We start from the raw sequence: 18,064 nt of genomic DNA, 5'->3' as shown, positions 1-18,064 counted from the left end.
TTAATGAGCTCCGCGCAGGTCTATCCCTCGATAATCCCCATCCCCTCCTACCCCCCAATTTCTTTACTCAATTGGTGGGCGCATCGCCGGCATATAGACAATCCACCATGGCCCCCTCTATCTACATCGACGAGGACGTCGGCCGCGACGACTCAACTGCCACCGGTGCCGAGACCGCTCCCTACAAGACTCTCGTGCACGCCCTCGTCAACCACGAGCCTACCACAGAGGGTATTCAATATCTGACCCGCAAGTCGCAAACCGATGCTGCAGGCGAGAATGTCGACCCAGCCGCCAAGTTGGAGTGGAAGCCCGCCACCAAGTCGGCCATGAAGAAGGCTACCAACCTCTTCGAGCAACGCAAGAAGAAGGCCGCGAAGGAGCACGACCTCGCCATTCGCGAGAAGGCTGAGGCTGATAAGCGCCGAGCTGTCCTGGAGGAGGCTAAGAATATCGTTATCAAGGAGGATGCTTCCCTGCCCAAACCTGTGCGCATTCGTCTGGATAACACCGACCCCGCCGTGGTTAGCTTGGGCGGTCCCGAGTCCGATGGCCCTGGTACTCGCGTTCGTGTGCTGGGTCGTGTTCACCGTATGCGCGCCCAGAAGGATTACGTCTTCATCACCCTCGCCGATGGATACGGATACATGCAGTGCATTCTGACTGGCGACATGGTCAAGTCCTTCGATATCATGACTCTGACCCTGGAGACCTCCATGGCCATCCACGGTTTTATGCGCGCCGTGCCTCCCAAGCAACACGCCCCCAACGACCGTGAGCTGCACGCCGACTTCTTCACCATCATCGGAAAGGCCGCTGGTGACAAGGATGCCATCACCACCCGTGTCGCGCCGGACGCCGACCCCCAAACCCTCTACGATAACCGCCACCTAGTGCTGCGCGGTGAGACCTCTTCCTCCGTGATGAAGGTGCGCTCCGCCTGTCTCCGTGCTTTCCGCAAGGCTTTTGAGAAGAACCGCATGGTCGAGGTGACTCCCCCCGCCATGGTGCAAACCCAAGTCGAAGGTGGTAGCACTCTCTTCGGCTTCGATTACTACGGCGAGAACGCCTACCTGACCCAGTCATCACAACTTTACCTCGAGACCTGTCTCCCCGCACTCGGCGACGTCTACTGCGTTTGCCCTTCATTCCGTGCTGAGAAATCCCTCACCCGCCGCCACTTGTCCGAGTACACTCACATCGAGGCTGAGCTGGACTTCATTACCTTCACCGACCTCCTCGACCACATCGAGGACATCATCTGCAACGTCATTGACTTCACACTTGCCGAGCCCGAAATCGCCGCCTACGTCCAGAAGCTCAACCCCGACTTCAAGCGCCCTTCGCGTCCCTTCCGTCGCATGAAGTACTCCGATGCCATTCAGTGGCTGATCGAGCACGATATTCCCAATGAAGAGGGCAAGCCTCACCAGTTCGGTGACGACATCGCCGAGGCTGCTGAGCGTAAAATGACAGATATCATCAACACACCTATCTTCCTTACCCATTTCCCCGCTGAGATTAAGGCGTTCTATATGTTGAAGGACCCAGAGGACCGTCGCGTCACTGAGAGTGTCGACGTCCTCATGCCTGGCGTCGGTGAGATTGTCGGTGGAAGTATGAGAATGGACAACTGGGACGAGTTGATGAACGCCTACAAACACGAGGGCATGGATCCCTCCCCATACTACTGGTACACTGACCAGCGCAAGTAAGTTATACCCTCGCCCCACTATTCTTCCCCTTCCCTTGAATCACATATTAACAACAATCTAGGTATGGTACCTCCCCCCACGGCGGATACGGTCTCGGTCTCGAACGTTTCCTGGCCTGGTTGTGCGCCCGCTACACTGTCCGTGATTGCTCGCTGTACCCTCGGTTCACAGGCCGTTGCACCCCATAGATAAGAGAAGGAATAGAAAATGGAAATGTTATTTCACGTATAGTTATGAGGATGAGGATTTTATGGATTGCATACAGATTTCAGATTTCAGATTCCAGACTCCATTTGGTTGGGGCTGTTAAAAGTTGGTTCTTTTATATGATTTGATCAACGAAATGAATATTTTCTTTTATATTTCCAGCTTTTAACTTTAAGTTGTCAGGGGTTTTCTTGGTTATTGCAATGCTGCCTCGGTTGTTTGTTCATGGATATGTTCAGAGCTCAAGTTTTATATTCTTTCTCCTTTTGATCATTGAATGTTTAGCTCTTATCTCAATCAATGATGATCCACATAGCAACTTGAATTTTATTTCAAATTAAATCAGTGATGTGTGTAGTAAAATAGGCGTTTGAATACTTCCATGTCATACGGATAAATGAGGCTTACGGCTAAGCTGTATTCCACGGGTCGCTTGCCAGCTTCAACTAGCCACCAGACGCCACTAGCAGTAGCGAATACAGTCAACTCCCGGTTATAGTACCATCTTTACTAGAACAGACCCACTTTTCCTTAATTTACCATACAAATCTCTCGTTTTTAGAACACTCACACTAATACACTCCTTTTCATCCTATCTTTACACAGTCATCTACTTAACGTAATTCCCGGTCGAGTCGTACACCCGGCCGAGCCGTATACCCCAACCCATTAGAAAAAATTAAATCGATATATAATGGCCAACACCTATTAATTTAGCAAAATGACGCGATTTGTACATCCATTGATCTTATGGCCAATATTCCCATATCCACTGCACCGAGCTGGAGCCCTTTTGGCTGGCTGACCTGGCTGAATAGGCGTTTCGCCCTACGTATACGAACCTGTAATAGGGTGCCTACGTTTCTGCTGAAAAAGAAAAAGGGTATAAAACAATCAATAACAATGTTGAAGAAAAGGGAAGAAGAGAGAGAGAGAGAGAGAGAGAGCTATACTACGTACATATAGGGAGCCCACTCTCAGATCAATCACTTGATTGGTCTGTATCCGAGAGTGGGTCAAACCAAGCAAACATGCCCGTCGGCCGACCTCCTCCATGTAGCTATACTACAATTGATTACATAGCTAAAATATCCACCTTATGGGATCCTAGAACATATATGAGACGATCTTGAATTGCTGAAAGAAACTTTGAAGGGCTCTTAAGAACAGAAAGAATCGAAAGAATTGAGAGAACAGCAATAACAGCCATAGTTATCATAATGAGCTCCGGGGCCATCAATACTGCCCTGAATAACCCCCCTTGAAAGTTTATTTGACAAAAATCGTCATTAACGCCGCAGATCTGATAGCACCAATTCATCATTCGTAAATCGATAAAGTCGATATGTAGACCCAATCGCAAATATGTTTGGCTATTCCGATTTTGATCTCGGGTCCTAAGCCCCACGCCCAAAAAGCCGAATTTCAAGATGTAGATGTCGGACTCTCAAATTTGAACTTGACAAACAGATAAAGTCCATCAAGTGCGAGAGTGAGTACCGTTGCTTCCATTTGTACGACTAGGTGCAGCAGAAAGTTGTTCGATGATTTCAAGGATCCGATCATGAGAGGCCCCAGCGCGGATGGTGGAGACGATGCTGGATACCGAAGCCTCGTCACCATTTGCGATCAGATCCAACAGCTTGCGCAGCAGGGAATTGTAATAGTCTATTTGCATTTCGCGGGATTCGGGGTCTGAATCAATGACGGGACTGTGGAGATAGACGCCAGGGTGGGCGATGTTCAGCCTGGACCCTCTTACTGGGCAACGACAAGTACATCGGGGCTCAAGAACTTCCTACGTACCTCGATGAGGTCTGCTGCCTCTGATTCCGTGCTCGGGTTCCCTGGGAACCAGACGGGTTGGATCCACTTCGGCTTGACATATTGAGTCGGGCGTAGCGATACTACTGTACGAAAGAGTCCGTGGGCAGGGAATGGGGAAGGATGCCAGAAACAACAGCTGTTCGAAAAGGCCGGGACGTTATTAATTAGCCGGGAATCCTTCTATGAATAGTCTTGCACTGTTCACATGCGTCTGTTCAGAGTCTTCACGAAGACGGTTAGTAGGACCCCTTTGAAGACGAACCAGTACATGGACGAATATGGGGAAAGCAGAGGTCAGTACCGAGCGGTACTCATTGAAGCATAAGGAAAGTGGGGGAGGGGGCCGTATAGTGTAGTAGTGTAGGTAGAGGTAAGTAGTGTAGAGAGCGGAATAAACTTGAAATGGTCAGCCATACAGGTTATATAACGTGGCTCCCAAAATCACCGAGCCTGGATCGATCGGAGAACCAGAGAGCACAAGTTCGAGATAGAAGAGCCTGAAGAAGATGGAAGATGACTGTGACGATTGGGAGAGTAGAAGAAGGGCGGGACATGCCAAAATGAAAAATGGCAAGGGTTGGGCTGGGCCCAAGACCTAATTAACCTCCCCTCAAGTCAAAAGTCCAAGAACAAAAAATGCCACTTTTTGATTTTTCGCGCGACAATATGTCAATATAAAAAGATCAAATAACTTGTTCATATTCATGTTCTCATGATCTCAATCATCAGAATCGCCTCAATCTATGTGAATACAGTCAGTAAACACTTGACTAATCATAAAGCACGATCGGGCTCGGAAAAATATACCAACCAATGAATGTAACACCGCCTGCCTTCTCCTCGGAGCTATATCAAGAGATTCAATCACCATTGCCACTGAATTTTCCGATCCATGTATCGAGTCGATCCTTCCAAATCTGGTATATTTTTGGGTTGGATTCTTGTTCTTGTTTGATTAACTTGATTTGGGTCCCCGAGAGTGGTGGCGGTTGTTTGTTTCTGCTGATCTGATCCCCTTCATCGCGACAGGTTGGGATCAATCAATCTTGTTCTAACAAACAAGCTGATTTTCGAATTCTCTGAACACATTCAACTCAGCAAGACCACAGCTATTGCGTGCGTATCGTCGGTAATAGTTCAACGCAGCGAATTATTTGAAGGATGCGATGTTGTGTTCTGTTTCAATAATGATCTCACTTCTAGGACCGAATCACCCAGATCCTTCACCCTGAAACGAAATCCGATCGACGGACGATGTCCCTGAATAATATGCATGGGAGAGATGCTATTTTAAGAATCGAATAGGATGGATGTATTCGACGCGTGGATGGTTGCACTGGCGAGTTCCCAAAGTTGATTATCTAACCTGTGTCAACAGAGGTTTGAGACGTAAACATTGGAAGAGTTCACGGTGAGCGTACACAGAGCACTCTTCTCGGTGGATCAAAGAGGGGGTTTCATTCTGGATTACTAGGGGTTTCATCACTCGGGGAGTATTGGAAAGAGCGAGGCGAGGCTCCAATGGTCTCCAATGTTCAAAGTTTCCAAGTGTCGGGGCCTCTGAAATAGGGGAGTTGTCAAGTTAGTGCCATCTTTCATCTGCCAGAAACAGGTTTATCATTCCAACTTTGGAAGTCTTAGATAGAATGACGCTAACTCGCTCCTTCCTTTCTTGAGCAGATAAAATCATTCGAGCGAATCCGGCAAGCACGACAGCACCTCCTCAAGCCCCCTCGGAGCCGCGACCGCAACCTGCCCACCTACCCCAAGGCACACCGGACATCATTTTCAGACCTTCCAATCCTATTTTTACTTCAGTCGACCCAAGTGCATCTCGGATGTGTTGGAGGTCTCCCTGACAAAAGGCCTTGGAGCGAAATTGGGGATTCAATCTTCGAATATCTGTCACAGGAAAAACGAGCAGTGCCCAAACCAGGGTCATTGAGTGTTTATTCTACTCCATGAATGCCCGATGCGAGCAAATAATCCGTACCGCATAAGGTGTGAGTGTTTCGATAATGCCAGGTGATGCATATGGGCTGAGATCAACCATGAGATCTAGTGCCGTCCGCTCTGGTTGTTTCATATGGGTGGCGATTTAGTGATGGTGACCGTTGCATCTCGAAGTCAAATATCGTTCGTGGTCTAGACTCCATCTGCTCAGAGAAATATCACCGGCTCGATGTTCTTGTATTGGAGGGGCTTTGACACTGGAGTATTGCGATGGCCGAAGGGGTACGCGAGTAATGACAGCTCTCGAAATTCAACTACCATTTGATATTGAGACTAGGGCCGATATGGCTATATGAGCTTAGCCTATACCGCGCCCAGTCCATCGATGACCAGCAATCGGTCGTTGCATTCGATCGAACTTATGTACAAGCCTTCGTGGGTTAATCATTGCCGAGACGGTGTCATCGTTCGATATTCGATGTGCATGATAAAGTCGCTCGCTGACTTGGAAAGCAAAGTGGTTGGTTCTGATATTGGTCGATTTTAAATACAGGCTAAACGTGGATCAATCATTGCCGGGCGGTACTATCGTTCTTCGTGAGCATTCGATATGTACGATGAAAGGTCCATGAGTTGCAATATTGGAAGATTTGGAAGATCGTGAGCACAAGTAACGCTTGATGTGACCTAAGATCCTGTGAATATACTTGCGTATACCAGTCAGCGATGTTAGTGGCCCTTGTTACCCCTGGTCTGGATCAATAGCTTCGTCCACAACACGGTCGCCGGCAGTGTCTCGTCCCACTGGAAATCATTTTCATCTCCATGGCCTCTCCCGAAAGTCTCATCCAGATGCCTTGCTCCTTTTTAGGCCACGGATAGACCATGTTGATGATAGATGCTGTTGAGAGGCACCTTGTGATGATGAGCCTCTGGTAATAGCAGCCGATCCATTGGAGGGTATCCGAATGATTCTGCACTGCGGACCATGTCAAGTTTGAGGAGGCATTTGATGGCATTGATCCTCATGGAGATGCTAATGCGGAACAGACCACCTCTCTTTCTATCCAAACCATCCTCATGGTCACCGTGCTTTACGGTGATTGCATATGGTAGTAGGGAGGATATCCCTACTGTTTACCTCTCAGAGGGCGATGGTAGTAAGGGAAAACCCTACCTTGAAGCGGTGGCGCCAATTGGCCTCGCATGGAAAATTATTCCCGGGGAAGATTATTGAGGCTACGGCTCCACCTATCTGCTCCTTAGAACCAAAACAAGCGTCAGCTTTAGTGGTGACGTGAGCCATGGTCAGGCTTGATGGTAAGATCGTGACGGAGGTACCTACATCTACTTCAGTTGGACGTATAGTATAGCTTCCTCGCAATGATTTGGGTCGTTTTATCAGAGCTTGAGAAATGCTGTTTTGATGCTATGAGAACGGACGGTCATTGTGCCGAGACCACGCGCAGGAGCCATAAAAGTTTCCATGGGGGGAAAAGATATCCGCTTGCCAGCACCGCTTGCCAGCACCGCTTCTCTGGGTCAGGTTCCAATCCAAGGTTACCATTTCGGTTACTTTGTACTGTGACGAATTCTCCATTGACATAACCTTGAAATCAGGTGCATACCTCGAGTGTGGGTGTTTGGCAAAGGAATCACGATTGAGCAGCAATTAACGGCGGCGCATGACTCGGGGACCCTGGGTGCAGACCCGGGAGGTGCTTTTGAGATATCCTCACAGTTAATTTTTACTAGGTACAGATGTCTCCGGCAGGCCCGGCCGAAAAAAACCGGCGGATGCATGTCATATATGATGTTCAGGGCGTCTTGAGAGATCCTCTTCTTTGTTTGTTTGCCTGGAAGTTGAAGGGGAGCACTAACCTAAAAGGTACATTCAAAAAGTGAGAAACGCGGACGGACAGTACCGCAGACTGGCGAAAGATACATTACTTTTTTACACATGGAACACCCCAAGGTTAGTCCATAACTTCACTTATATCCCTCAACGTTCTTTTAAGTCAATTCCAATATTGACTGATGCACGGGGGATCATGGAGTCATGCACTAATCCACAAATTCTTTGAATGGCCCATGAGCAGAGCACGAGTAAGAGGCTGGGATCTACCAGACATTGATGCAGGATGTCCCCTGTTTTCTAAATAATGATAGGATCCCAGCTGTGGCTAGGTCCTCGACCTAGCCACAAAACCTGTCATACTGCACATGTGACCGAGACCGGGACCGGGACCGAAATTTACGGGCGCGTGTGCACGGCACTAATGCATTTTGAGCCTGACTATTGGTGGAACCATGGCAAATGACTACCCCAACCACGGCCTACATAGAATCTAGCCCTTTTTCGTTATTCATCTTTGGGGTTTATTCTTAACTCGACGTGCAAGCATGGCGTTGTCAACTTATTATTCACTGATACCTAGGTATTGCAATAATGAGCGGCATCCCATGCCGCCTATTATTGACCTGCATTTGTTGCCTCTATCATTTTCCAAAGGCTACTTCAGGGCTTTTGAAAGGTCGTTCCGGATAGCGACTTCGTTGTTCTCGTGCTTGAACATTCTTCTTGATCAAATGAGTATAAGCTCAGAGTTGACCATAAATGAGTATATACTACTAAAGGAATTCTCAAGTACTTACGAGCTTGACCTAGGGGTAACTTATATTCTTGGTTATATCCGAAGACGTATAAATTGTTTAGTTAAATGCATAGTTCTAAGGGTTAAAATGTTGAAGCACTGTCTAGTACTAGTATATAATCCAACTTGAAGATACCCGAGAATCGTTGTGATACATCCGAGTCGGAATGGTTTCGCGTATTACTCCGGCAGGAGATGGGGCTACTACTACTAGTAATGCTGAATCTTCAAGGATCTATCTCTTGACCAATCGAGATTTTGGAAACTAACTTAGAAACCAAACATTTGAATCATAGTACATAGTATGTAGAAAAGGATGAATATTACTGAATTGTGATATTAGCTATACATGTATAGAGAGGCAGGGCGAAAGCAACCTTCTGCTAACCTTGACCGTTTGTTGCCAACCACGATTAGTGAGATATGGCTTCAATTGTTAGTTTGAACCAGGATAAGGAAATATTACGGATCTTACTTTAGAATATTTAACTACTCATATGTATTGAAGGTAGACAAGCGGAACTTCGACATTACCCCTGGCACGGATAATAAGCAGACTCAGCACTTCACCTACTCATCATAGATAGCCACCACAAAAACGCACTGATCAATAATGCACGGTCTCAAGCCTTCTGCATTGAAGCCACGCCCGCAGATATCTTGGGGTTTTGAGTTTTGAGTAGTTTTTCAAAACATGGAATGTAGGCAGGAATTCGAGTACGCCGTGTCCACGCAGTTCACGCATCTACTACTAATCCATACCTAATTTCGTACTATGCATACTGCCCAGGTGTATGCCCTCAACACAACGAACCTATTCAGCTCTTAAAAGTGAATTAAACGAGCCAGCTTTAAATTACAATACCAAAATATTAACACTTACTCTCATAATTCGAATAAGTTGAAAATCCATGTTTGCGATCCTAAAAAAGGACGCGGACCTTTGCGTATACAAATTCCGCATTCCAAACGCGCAACCCAAAAATGTGCCTACGTTCAACCAAAACAAGACCCCTTGAAATAAACGATATGTCTACTCAAAGCATCTCCGATTTCATCGAACCTTCCACCCAGCACCAACTCACCGACCTGGAATCGACACCGACTTCGACACCGACTTCGACACCGTACCGACCGAGCATAATCAACAACCAATCGACAAAGCATAGGAAGCAAAAAACTTCAAAATGCACTACTCCCTCTTAACCCTAGCCACCGTGCTAGCACACTCCCAAGCCCAATTCGTCCCCATGCCCTTCGGCCTCGGCTCAGTACCAATTGGTCAAGGACAAGGCTCAAACACCAACGGCCAAGGACAAGTCGGACAGATGAACGGCGAAGACATGGATCTCCAATCATCTATGGCGCAATTCTCAATGCCATTTCCACAAGCTACACCATCGCCTTCGTCTTCGATGGCGAATGGGAATATGCATCGTCCCATGCAGAGCGCTCACTACCACTATCACGCTCATCATCATTACTATATGACGCCTGTTCCTTCTTCAGCTTCAGCAAGCCACTACATTAACATGCATATGTCTGCTTCTGCCTCGGCCTCAGCATCGATGCATTATAATCTTTACGCTTCTGCTACGCCATCTGCTTCGGCTTCAGCTTCTCACATCCCGTATCACGGTGTGAACCACGGACTCCATGCTCCCCATCCTCATGAGGGGTTCCCTGCTCCAAAGCCGGAGGGTGTACCCAAGGCACCGGACTTTACTAGTAATAACGGTGCATCCACGAAGCATGGTGGATACTCTGGTGGAAATGGAAATGGGTTCACACAGACACATGGAGAGGATTCTTCCAGTGATGGGTCTCCGCCTATTGACTTTAATGGACCTATGTCTGAACCGGAAGAGTCCCAGGCCCCTGAGGAATATACTCCGGAACAATACTCCCCTGAACAATCTGAGTCTACGCCTGAGGCTCCCCAGCAGTTCTCCCCTGAAGACCCAGGCGTCCCACAGAGCGAGAACGTAAACGAGGACATTGCTCCGATCCCAGGCTCCGCGCCTGCACAGCAGGAATCTAAGTCCATTGCACCGGTCGACTCAATGGCACCCGGAACAAATGTTGCACCTACCCAACCACAGAAGTCTCATGGTGCTGATCTTGGGAACTCATTCTGTATGGGTGATTGCTATGCTACTCCTGATGAGGCGAAGTGTGAGAAGCCTTATGTGAGTATACTTCCTTCAAGTTTTGCATAGATGTATTTGGCCAGTGACTAATTCATTTATCTCTCTTTAGTCTTCCCCTGTTTTCCAGCAAGCTTCCGGATGTTACTCTTGCTGCTTTACTTCTCCTGACTTTTAGGAGCTGTGATCCATCTGATTGAAGCTAGGTGTTATTTTGGTAATTTGGATTATGTTTGTTTATTTATCTTCTTTTTCTACTAGGGTGGATTTTGGTATAGGTTATGATTTGTGAATGTATTTGTTGGATCAACTTGGAGTGAATGTTGGATTTGAGTTTAGTACTTCTCTAGCTTTCTGGGGTGAACACGCTTATGTCTAAGGTTATCCTTTTGAATGTACGATCGATTAGTTTTTGCAGTGATTTAGTTTGTACAGTACTGTAATCTGATCTACGTTGCAGATTGAGTGGATCTATCTTCTTTGGCTGGATTCCTTCTGATCTTATGAGGTATATCTGCATTGTTGATGTTATTTTAAAGGGGCTGGATGATCTTGAGAATCTATTTTGAGTTGAATTTCTTTGTTGAATTACACGATTTTTATCATGTCTAGTATGCAGATGAAAGTCCGGTTCAGTAAATCCAAATAAGTGTATGATTGGAATATTAAGAAATCTATGCTATCAAGCTAACAAGTGAGAAAAGAAAATCCAGTTCCTTCCAGCAAGTCCATCGAATCGTAATCATAGTCTCGACCAAAACGAGCACAGTATGAGATGAGTCAAGTATAAATTCCATTCATCTGTTCTCCAGAGAACAAACGAAATAGAACAAACCCAAATCAAGAACTCACACGACGCGCGGACCCGCCGCCCCGCACCATAGAAATAGGCGCCGTCTTCTTGTGAGTAGATACAGAGACCGAAACAGGGACATGAGTATCTTCCCAGTCTTCAGCGGTATCAACAACCTCAACGGGAATCTCAAGGTTCTCCGAAAGTGGCGTTACAAGCTCAACACCCTTAGGCGCGGTTCCATGTCCGAAGTACGGGTTGTGTCGGGGAGGAAGAGGTCTGTTTGAAGCCTCGTACATGCTCAGCTCATCAGAGGCATCGCTGCTGAAAGAGCTTGCGATGGTGGAAGGAGTATGAGTGAGAGATGGAACACGGATGTGAGTGTGTCCGTGTCCATCGTGGTTGTTCGAGGGGACTAGAGCTGGCAAGCTGGAGGTGCTTCTTTCCTGGCGACGGGCTAGGAGAGACTCGTTTCCACCGTGGAAGACGGAGAGGTAGGCCCATGCATCTGAGGATGCGAGGCTGGTGGCACGACCTATTACGGGCTTCCATTCGGTGGGATCAAGATCTGTCTTGCAGTCGTGGACTGTGGAGGGTATCCTGATGGATGGGATTGGGCGGGTAGGAGTCATTGGGGCGACGATTGTGCGGGGAGAAAGAGATGGAGATGTTGGTGGTGATGTGGATGTTGAGGAGATGGAGGAGATGCTTGTCATTGAGGGCAATGAGGCGGAGAGAGGTTTGCAGGAGTCCTTGCGGCGACAGCTGGGATGAATTAGTTTTGGTTTTTATAAAAAGATATAGATGTAGATGTAGATTGGAGGTATGGATAGGGGAGGTAGTATGTAAGATCCATATATAGTAGGTCAGACAGGGATAAATAGAATAGGACACGTACCTTTCACTGCAGTATAAGAGGGAATTGTTGGGGACGGTGATCTGTTTTTCGCACATGGCACTGGACGTTGGTTAGCGGACTATTTAAAACATTTGATATCAGGATCACACAGCCCAGATGACGGCAACAGGCATGTAAGGATAGGATAACCCTGCAGGGGCCACTGATAAGAGCCCAACAGAGACAAAAAAACAACAACAGAAAAACAAGAAAAAATAAAGATAGGATAAAACCTAAAAAACTAAAATAGAAATAATCCGAATAAAGTAAGAAACTTACCAGAAATTGAGAAAACTAGCAGCCATATCGAATTCGATGTCGTCCTCCTTCACACTTCTTGAATGGGAGTATGAGTTTGAGTGTGAATGACCGGGACCAGCACCAAGCTTGGAGATGGAACGGACAGCAGAAGCACCTCTCCGATGTAAGACAGGACGAGAAGACTTCGGCTTTGAGGCATGAGGAGAGGAAGGAGAACGACGGTGAGAAGTAGACTGAGTCATATGGATGGCGGTGAAGCCAAAGGCTTCAAAAATTCAAATGCCTCACTATCTTATCTGTATCGTGTTGTGATGGACCTTGCACTGAAGGTGGAGCCCCGAAATTTGAAAGGGGACACAAGATTGTGAGGGATTAATAGGCAGGTGTAATGCTTGACCGCTTGGAATTCTCGGGATGATGTAGATTTGTTGTAATATTGCAATACTGGCGAAGTAGATCAAGGCGTCTTTGGGCCCCTTTGCTTTCCTTTCCAAATAGGAAAATAGAAAGAAATGTCTTATATTTTTTCGCCTCTTTCTTTTGATCCTGTTTCAGGATTCTGGCTTCTCGACCAAATATGTATGTTTCCTGGAGAACAACCGGGGGAATGAATGCTGATAAGGCTGGTCAGTTTACTGTGTCACTAAGGCGAGAACCGGGGGGCAAAGCACGGGGGGATCGGGTGTGAGTGGGGGGGAGGAGAGATAAGGTCACAGCCAACAGGGGATTTGCACATACCAAGACAAAGTCTATAATAAGGATGATAGGATGATGCGATAAGGGAGTAGAATGGGATGATAAGGACTTTTTTTTAACTTATAACAAGTTACTTGACAAGTTGTTAAGAATTGATGAGATCAAAGATTTAATTTTTTATTCTTCTCCGATTGACGAGATCACACCATTATATAAATGCAGACAAGAAAAGAAAAAAAAGAAGACGCAACGTGCTCAGTTCTAGACTCGCAAGGTTTGGGGCTGTCTCCACTTGATTTTCCTTCAAGGTTCACACGGTTCACGGTGTACACGCAATGGTGGCCCAGACCCAGCTGAGTCACCTACCGCAAACAGAGAGACAGTAACCCCATGGGTACTCAGTAGTTACTGGAGTAGTGGATAGTCTATATTTAACTCGTAGTCTAGAAGGGATTGTCTAGAATAAAAATCCGAGTCAAAAAAGTCCATTAATCCACTCAACACGACAATTCTGTAGGTAAATCTGTAGTAATCCTCGACTCATACAATCTCGTCATAAATCTGAATATCAGTCTAGACTTAGCGCCCGGACACTAACAACCTAATGAGAGGCAGGTCTGCACTCCGATTTCCCGGTTTCTGTACATTAGCTGCATATCCTGTACCTAGGGCCAGGACTCTATTTCCGGAGGGGTCGGATCTGGCATGATCGAGGGGTAAGAACTTACTTACTGTTGCCAATTACCTATTACGCGATTCTTCACATATTACCAAGGTTATTAGAATATTTATCTGACGACATTCAGCTCAAAATTAAACAAATACCTCCCCAGATCTATAGTGTACATTATGCTATCCTGAATCAAATTACGCAACACCTCTACGATTGCGTGCGGGAGGCAAAGAGCTGAACGAAAATAGATCGGCGTTCTCGAACCCCCCAAGCCAAGCGTTGTCTCCACCCCACTGTGACACACCTTTGACACGTTGAGTCTGTGCGGTCTCTACACAACCCACTCACACTGTACAAAGGAGGCAGGTAGGGCTAGAGCCTAGACTCTGTGAAGGGTCTTCAGATCTTAGTACGTACTCTACTCGTGTGTGCATCTTCAGTTCCACTTGGTATTCTGTCTAGGTCCAGACTTAACCTACTCATCAATCATATTTTTCGTTGTCTGGTCTCCTGAGTACTAGGCGTCGATCTTCCGCGGATCATGTTTTGGGTCGATGGAGACGAAAATGGCTGGACGATCAAAGACGATCAAAGTAGTCTAGACCGTGTTGTCTTTTTGAGGATTCACGTCAACAAAGAATAGAATAGAAACAATGTGGACCCTGTCATTCTCTACACTACTAATTGGACATCCTAATTGGAATAGAGTCGTCAGGATGAAGGTGCCCAGGTGTGGAGGGTGTGTAGTAGCGTTGTTTTCTTTGCGTAGTCGGTCACGTCAGACGAGGAATTGCCTTCTACGTCAATTGTGGAAGTGTGGAGTGAATGGAATGGAAAAGAATTTTCATTCTTTCCTTTTCTGTAAGGTTTCTTCTATTCAGGGCTACTCTATTTGCGATTGACAAAGTCAATTCATCTACTGACTAAGACCAAGTACCTACATATACCATATTAAGTAGACTGGTAGGTTCATGAACTCAGGAATTCCCCCAGAAGAATTAACTCCCACGTCTTCCGTCAGGGGGATATCCGTGATCTAATCTCATTGTTGATACATATTTTTACGTCAGACAAATGACATAATGATGGGGTTGGGGTAACACCATCACCACCTAGTAAAGGTAAATAGGTTATAATCCTTGGACGAACAACAGACTTTGGAGTCAATCATCACAGGTGCCATGGTCATTTTCGGAATATAGGGCTCTGAAAGGCTGGCTGCCTGGCACGGCATCAAAGTTTTCACAGTTTTCACAGTTTGATGTAGGTACCAGGTGTGGTGGAAAGTCTATGATTCAATGTGGGTCGGAATGATGTTGACAATTGAGCTTGTTAGGGTAGTCTGTTTGGATTGAGTTCCATTGGTTCAATGTTTGAATTGGGTTGAATTGGGGTGGGTATCTAATGACAATGACATATCGTACAGTACAATGCTTTGTGTTTAATTTAACTTGTTGAAAATGACAGTGACAGTGACGGCGACAGTGGCAGTGGCAGTTATTTGCCTCCGTCAATATCCATCGGCTCGGCCGAGGTTCCTGTTGCTGCTGTGGTTGTGGTAGGAGCAGTGGCACCATTTGTGACTGGTTCCGCTTTCTCCGTGGTAGAGGCAGAGACAGAAGCAGAGGGATCCTTTGAAAGATCTTGTTCTTGTTTCTTCGTCTTTTCTTTCTCGGCCTTGTTCTTTGCAGCCTTCTCCTTATCGGCTTGTGCTTTCTCGGCTTTTTCCTTTTCGGCCTTCTCCTTCTCTTTCTTATCCAATTCGATTTCTTCGGCACTCTTCTCCCCGCCTAGGAATCGAGCAGGGACCCCACTGGCTGCAAGCTCTGCCGGGCCAACGAAACATCCTAACATGGCACTCCAGATGTACCCTTGCGCCTGCAGGCGGCGAATTTGTCCATATGCGTAGGAATTGGCGTAAGGTAGAGCGGTCTCTGGATCACGATACCGAGACGGCAGGGAAGTGATAACGCATAGTGATGAGGAGATTTCTATAACACATTAGTATCTTATTCGATGATGTACAATCGTATCATTATAATCGGGGGAGCCAGGGGCGAGGGGCGAATCAGAAACATACTAGCCAAGCGAGGAGGTTTCCTAGCATTGAAGTAGATACTGTACTTCTTGCTGTGCGCTGTCCGATCATCGAAATTCTCAAGGATCGTCAGATTTCGCCCTGTGTGCTCAATGACTGGTGGAATCTCAGGTTGAGTTGGTGTTTCATTATCTGCAGGCTCTTGGGCCGGGCCATCGGGGCCCACGACAGACGGTCGGCTTTCAGTCGTAGTAATCTCGGGTGGAGCGCCAGACAGGGGTGCCGCATCGGCCGAGGGGACTAGAGGGGGTTGAGCGGCCAATGGCGTAGTCGTAGACGTGGCCGACTGGGAAATCACAGGTGCTGCAGAGGGCACTGGCGCACTGGCAGAATCTTTGTGAAGGATATCTCCTGAAATGGTCGTTGTGTCTGTGCTGTTGGAGGGTGGGTTGGCATTTGTAGTCATTGGTGGATCTTCAGGTTTAGTGGTCGGCTCGACTTCCGGCTTCTTATCAATGTCCATAGCGTCCGCATTATGTGCGGTGGATGGCTTTGTTGATCCCTCGCGTGATGTCTGGGGAGCGGGGGTCGTGGACCTTCGTCGGTTTATGATTTCTACGACAGGTAAAGGATGTCCCAGAGAAGATTTGCGCGGCGGCTCCGGCGTCTTTGTGTTGGCTGTTGATTCTGGGGTTTGCTCGGGCTCTGTCTCTGTCTCTTTCTCCTTCACTGTCGGCGGTCCTTGTGCCTTATCTTCATCACCGGCAGGTTTGTCATTTGTTTGTTGGATTGGTTGTTCGAGAGGGGACTTTTCATTCGCTTTCTCGTCGGGATTGGTTGACTCGTCGGCGGGCGCATTGGAAGACGTTGTAGTAGTCTCTGGAGCTGGGTTGGCTTGGGTGGAGATATCAAGAGGCGATTTCTGATCAATGATTGTGGCTGGATCAGATGCAGATGCAGATGCAGCAGCTGGGGCGGGCGTGGGTGTAGATGTTGAATCGCCCTCAGGTTTTGTCGGGGGATTTGTTGACTGAGTAGGGGGCAAGATAGCAGAGGGATCGGTAGTGGCAGGGGTAAGAGTAGAAGCTGGAGCAGCAGAAGGATCTGTAGGGACAACGACAGCGCTTGTTGAAGTTTCTTGATCGTCCACTGGTTTCACATCCTTCTCCGTCTTCTTCTTCTTGGCCACCTCTTTCTCGGCCTTCGCCTTGATCTCGGCCTTGCCCACTCGTGTGAGACGACCGTTCACCCACGTAGCCAACCCGCTCCAATAAGACATAACCGGTCCATCCAAGCGACGATTCTGCAATGCCTCGATCTTCGCCCGTCTTTCATCCGCTTTCCTTCTCTCCGCTTGTTCCCACCGATTCAAACTCTTGCTGTTGGTTCGCTCAATCCGCTCGGCTTCCGCTAAGTGATCCTCCTGTGTCATCTCCTTCGGCTTAAGATGCGCCTTTCGTTTCTCTGCCTCCTTCATCGTCGCGATAATCCTAACCCGCTTCTCCTGGCTATCCTTCAATCGCGCATGTGTCATCTCCTTATTCACCATTGTCTGTCGTCGTGACGAGGAACGTGTCGGTCCATCTTCAACCGTGGGGATCCAAGAGATTCGCTCGGACTTCTTTTTCGGGCGTGGAGGCGCTGGAATGGCAGATACAGCTGTAGGATCGATTTTGACGCGTTTGCGTAAGGTCTGGAATCGGAGATCATTTTGTGCGCGGCGTTTCTTGCGCTCGTCCTTTTGTAGTTGCTTTTCGCCGTCGAAGTCATTTTGCGCATTCGGTCCCTGATCATCCTCGTCGTCTGAGGACGAGTCCAATGCCAATTCTTCGTCGTCTGCGTTCTCCTCCATCGCAAACTCGTTGTCATCTTCCACCTCCTCGAATAGCAGGGTTAGGTCATCGTCGGCGGCTGCATCGATCAAGGCGGACATGCGCAGGCCAGCATTGCTTCGTTTGGCGCGTCCTTGGACTAATGATTCCACTTGAACCTCTTCTTCTTCCTCCTCACGCTCGTCCTCCGAGGTCACGATCCCCGAGGAGGGGTCCGTTTCCATGATGTCGGCCATATTCAAGACCTATGCTTGGGGCGTAAAGAGGGCTATTATGAATGGATATGAATACACATGAGATAGGTAGTTGTGGATAAAGAACCACCGTAAATAGGGGGCAAGAAGGTCAAGAAATTAAAAATTAAAAACGG

At 47.4% G+C, this 18,064-nt stretch overlaps 5 protein-coding genes across 5 annotated transcripts; 2 read left to right on the top strand and 3 right to left on the bottom strand.

Moving 5' to 3' along the window:
• Window positions 1-107: 107 nt before the first annotated feature.
• N7478_002444 (asparagine--tRNA ligase DED81) lies at window positions 108-1,903 on the top strand (the record flags this gene model as incomplete). The annotated part of the gene is made up of 2 exons (XM_056918658.1): window positions 108-1,711; window positions 1,777-1,903. The coding sequence occupies 2 exons, from the start codon at window positions 108-110 to the stop codon at window positions 1,901-1,903; spliced, it is 1,731 nt and encodes a 576-aa protein (XP_056781816.1).
• A 1,499-nt stretch (window positions 1,904-3,402) lies between these two features.
• Window positions 3,403-3,808, bottom strand: N7478_002443 (uncharacterized protein; the record flags this gene model as incomplete). Its single annotated transcript, XM_056918657.1, has 2 exons — window positions 3,403-3,670; window positions 3,729-3,808. The coding sequence occupies 2 exons, from the start codon at window positions 3,806-3,808 to the stop codon at window positions 3,403-3,405; spliced, it is 348 nt and encodes a 115-aa protein (XP_056781815.1).
• A 5,735-nt stretch (window positions 3,809-9,543) lies between these two features.
• N7478_002442 (uncharacterized protein) lies at window positions 9,544-10,681 on the top strand (the record flags this gene model as incomplete). Its single annotated transcript, XM_056918656.1, has 2 exons — window positions 9,544-10,545; window positions 10,616-10,681. The coding sequence occupies 2 exons, from the start codon at window positions 9,544-9,546 to the stop codon at window positions 10,679-10,681; spliced, it is 1,068 nt and encodes a 355-aa protein (XP_056781814.1).
• A 662-nt stretch (window positions 10,682-11,343) lies between these two features.
• Window positions 11,344-12,697, bottom strand: N7478_002441 (uncharacterized protein; the record flags this gene model as incomplete). The annotated part of the gene is made up of 3 exons (XM_056918655.1): window positions 11,344-12,061; window positions 12,195-12,254; window positions 12,474-12,697. 3 exons carry the CDS (start codon window positions 12,695-12,697, stop codon window positions 11,344-11,346), a joined length of 1,002 nt encoding a protein of 333 aa, XP_056781813.1.
• Window positions 12,698-15,321: 2,624 nt separating this feature from the next.
• Window positions 15,322-17,930, bottom strand: N7478_002440 (putative signal transducer; the record flags this gene model as incomplete). Its single annotated transcript, XM_056918654.1, has 2 exons — window positions 15,322-15,815; window positions 15,905-17,930. 2 exons carry the CDS (start codon window positions 17,928-17,930, stop codon window positions 15,322-15,324), a joined length of 2,520 nt encoding a protein of 839 aa, XP_056781812.1.
• Between the last annotated feature and the right edge of the window lie 134 nt (window positions 17,931-18,064).

The sequence above is a fragment of the Penicillium angulare genome, assembly GCF_028827245.1.
Source record: "Penicillium angulare strain IBT 27051 chromosome Unknown utg000003l_segment0_segment0, whole genome shotgun sequence".
NCBI lineage: Eukaryota > Fungi > Ascomycota > Eurotiomycetes > Eurotiales > Aspergillaceae > Penicillium > Penicillium angulare.
This window is presented reverse-complemented; position numbering and strand designations above follow the sequence as displayed.